The 2,460-nt window shown below is 42.4% G+C and overlaps 1 protein-coding gene across 1 annotated transcript; it reads right to left on the bottom strand.

The window, feature by feature from the left end:
• Nucleotides 1-15: 15 nt before the first annotated feature.
• Nucleotides 16-2,281, bottom strand: LOC106012586 (CD63 antigen-like). The gene is made up of 3 exons (XM_013085938.2): nucleotides 2,240-2,281; nucleotides 837-953; nucleotides 16-228 (listed from the first exon to the last, which is right to left on the bottom strand). Exons 1-3 carry the CDS (start codon nucleotides 2,267-2,269, stop codon nucleotides 124-126), a joined length of 252 nt encoding a protein of 83 aa, XP_012941392.1. The 5' UTR covers nucleotides 2,270-2,281; the 3' UTR covers nucleotides 16-123.
• Between the last annotated feature and the right edge of the window lie 179 nt (nucleotides 2,282-2,460).

Here is a 2,460-nt window from a genome sequence, read left to right as displayed (position 1 = left end):
TGATGATGATGATGATGATGATGATGATGATGATGATGATGATGATGATGATGATGATGGGGATGATAATGGTGGTGGTGGTAGCATCCATCCATCATGCATCTGGCGCCGCTCAGTGTCTGTCTACTGCTCTGAGACAATCTGCACCTTGTCCTTCAAGTGTTTCCAAGAAGTTCTTCTTTTCCGCAAGTGTTTGATAAAGAACCTCGCTGCCACCACGCCAATTATCTGTAATAAACCAAACATCAAGAAACGAATTTGGTGCACTACATTCTTCCTCGCTATTTTCTGACACATTTTTGAATGGTTTGTTTAAATGTGATTTAATTAAATCAATTTATTTATCCAATTAAAGGGAGTAACCTTTGGTCTAAAGCAGGGACTGGTTTAAGGTAAGTTTTAGTTTTTAGCACATTTTACGGTACTTGTAGCTCAAAAAGATTATACCATAAGCGTAGACGACCAGAGGTGTTACTAAAGAGTAGTAACATACAAAGAAAAGAAGGAGAGATGAGGGCGACAGGTGTTTGATAGAATAGAAAATGCAAGCCACACAAGAGCACCCACCAACCACTCACTTAGATAGTCAAGAATTGACATGACAGATGTATGGTAGAAAAGAAAGAGAAAGCCACACCAGACGTCCTGCCAATGGCCCGCCTAGATGGTCAAGAATTTACATGACAGGTGTTTGATAGGATAGAAAATGCAAGCCACACCAGAGCACCCATCAACCACCCGCGTAGATGGCCAAGAATTGACATGACAGGTGTATGGTAGAAAAGAAAGAGAAAGCCACACCAGACGTCCTGCCAATGACCCACTCACTGACCAACCTGGGGAATAAGAACTCCGAGACAGACATAGCCGATGACAGCGTCGTTTTTCGACAACCACTCGCCGAAGCTTTTCATGCAGCCCTTGGTGTTGATCATGCGAATGATGTAGTCCAGCTGGGAAAAAAGATGGAGGTTAATTTATCTGAAACTGTCCTCTTTTTGCTCTTTACTTTTGGGTTCCTCTTAATTAAGGGGAGCATTAGTATTTAAAGAGTTTGATTCACAGGAAGACCAAGAACAAGACAACTGGATAGAATGAGTTAAAAATAATAGATAATAGATAGCATTTGTATAGCGCAAATCCCCGCTCAACAGCAAGCTCTATGTGCTTCACAATCTATACTATTGCCCCAGCAGACCTGAGAGCATTCTGAAACAATCTCAGCTTAGTGGGAAGCATACAGTGCAAGTAGCCATTTATAGGCGCTAAAACACTAACATACTGACAAGATCTTTCGTTGTCTATGGCCGGGTACCCATTCCCACCTGGGTGAAGTGAGGAAAATTCGTGTAAAGTGCCTTTCCCAAGGACACAACGTCGGGCCCACGGCTCGAACCCCCCGCACACGCAACCTCACGATTACGAGTTCGGTAGCCTAACCACTAGGTCACCGACAACCACATGATTACGAGTCCGGTAGCCTAACCACTAGGTCACAGACAACCACATGATTACGAGTCCGGTAGCCTAACCACTAGATTACCGACAACATCACGATTACGAGTCCTGTTGCCTAACTACTAGGTCACCAACAACCTCAAGATTACGAGTCCTGTAGCCTGACCACTAGGTCACTGACGCTACATTAACGAGACTCCCCAAAGGATCAACATGACCATCCAAAAGGCAACAAATCTGGCCCCCACTGAACCACTGCATCTCCCCTCGACAAGTCGACACCTCGCTGCCTCAGAAATACAAAGTTCTATATGACATTTGTGGTCGTTTGGAGTTACTAACACCATGAGATCAAAAACCAAATGTTCTATATACTCTATCAAGATCGTAAGACTATATGGAGTCGTTATAAAGATATATTCATCTTATCTTAATCTTATGTTTGTGCAAAGAATTGTTGTCGGTTTTTCCTGGGGGGAAGGAGGTTGGGTTTAGTTTATTATTATTATTTATTTATTTTGGGTGGGGGAGGGGGTGTTGTTGCCGTTGTTGTTCTTGACATTGTTGTTCTTGTGTTTCGGTGATGGTGACGTAGCTGGCTAGTATATATATCTAACTACCCCATCTTACACAATTCTCACTGGCCTGATTTACTTTTAAAACAAAAAGTATCAACCAAGTTGTGTGTGTGTGTGTGTGTGTGTGTGTCTGTGTGTGTGTGTGTGTGTGTGTGTGTGTGTGTGTGTGCGTGGGTGTATGGGGGAGGGGGGTGATTGCTTACCTCCTTATTGATGATGCCAGCCCCACACATATAGTTGATGTAGTCTCCCTGAAGAAAATCATAAAAACTTCAATTGTAATGAAAAATACAATGATTTGAGCTTGTCCGTTTATTTAGCAATAACACAGTTCCCTCTTTTAAATACAAGAAACGGCCGTTTAGTCTATCGTCAGGAGGAACCTAACAAGATTCGCCTTTGCAAAAAAAAAAAAAAAAAAAAA

Source organism: Aplysia californica, unplaced genomic scaffold, assembly GCF_000002075.1.
Source record: "Aplysia californica isolate F4 #8 unplaced genomic scaffold, AplCal3.0 scaffold00420, whole genome shotgun sequence".
Classification (NCBI taxonomy): domain Eukaryota; kingdom Metazoa; phylum Mollusca; class Gastropoda; order Aplysiida; family Aplysiidae; genus Aplysia; species Aplysia californica.
This window is presented reverse-complemented; position numbering and strand designations above follow the sequence as displayed.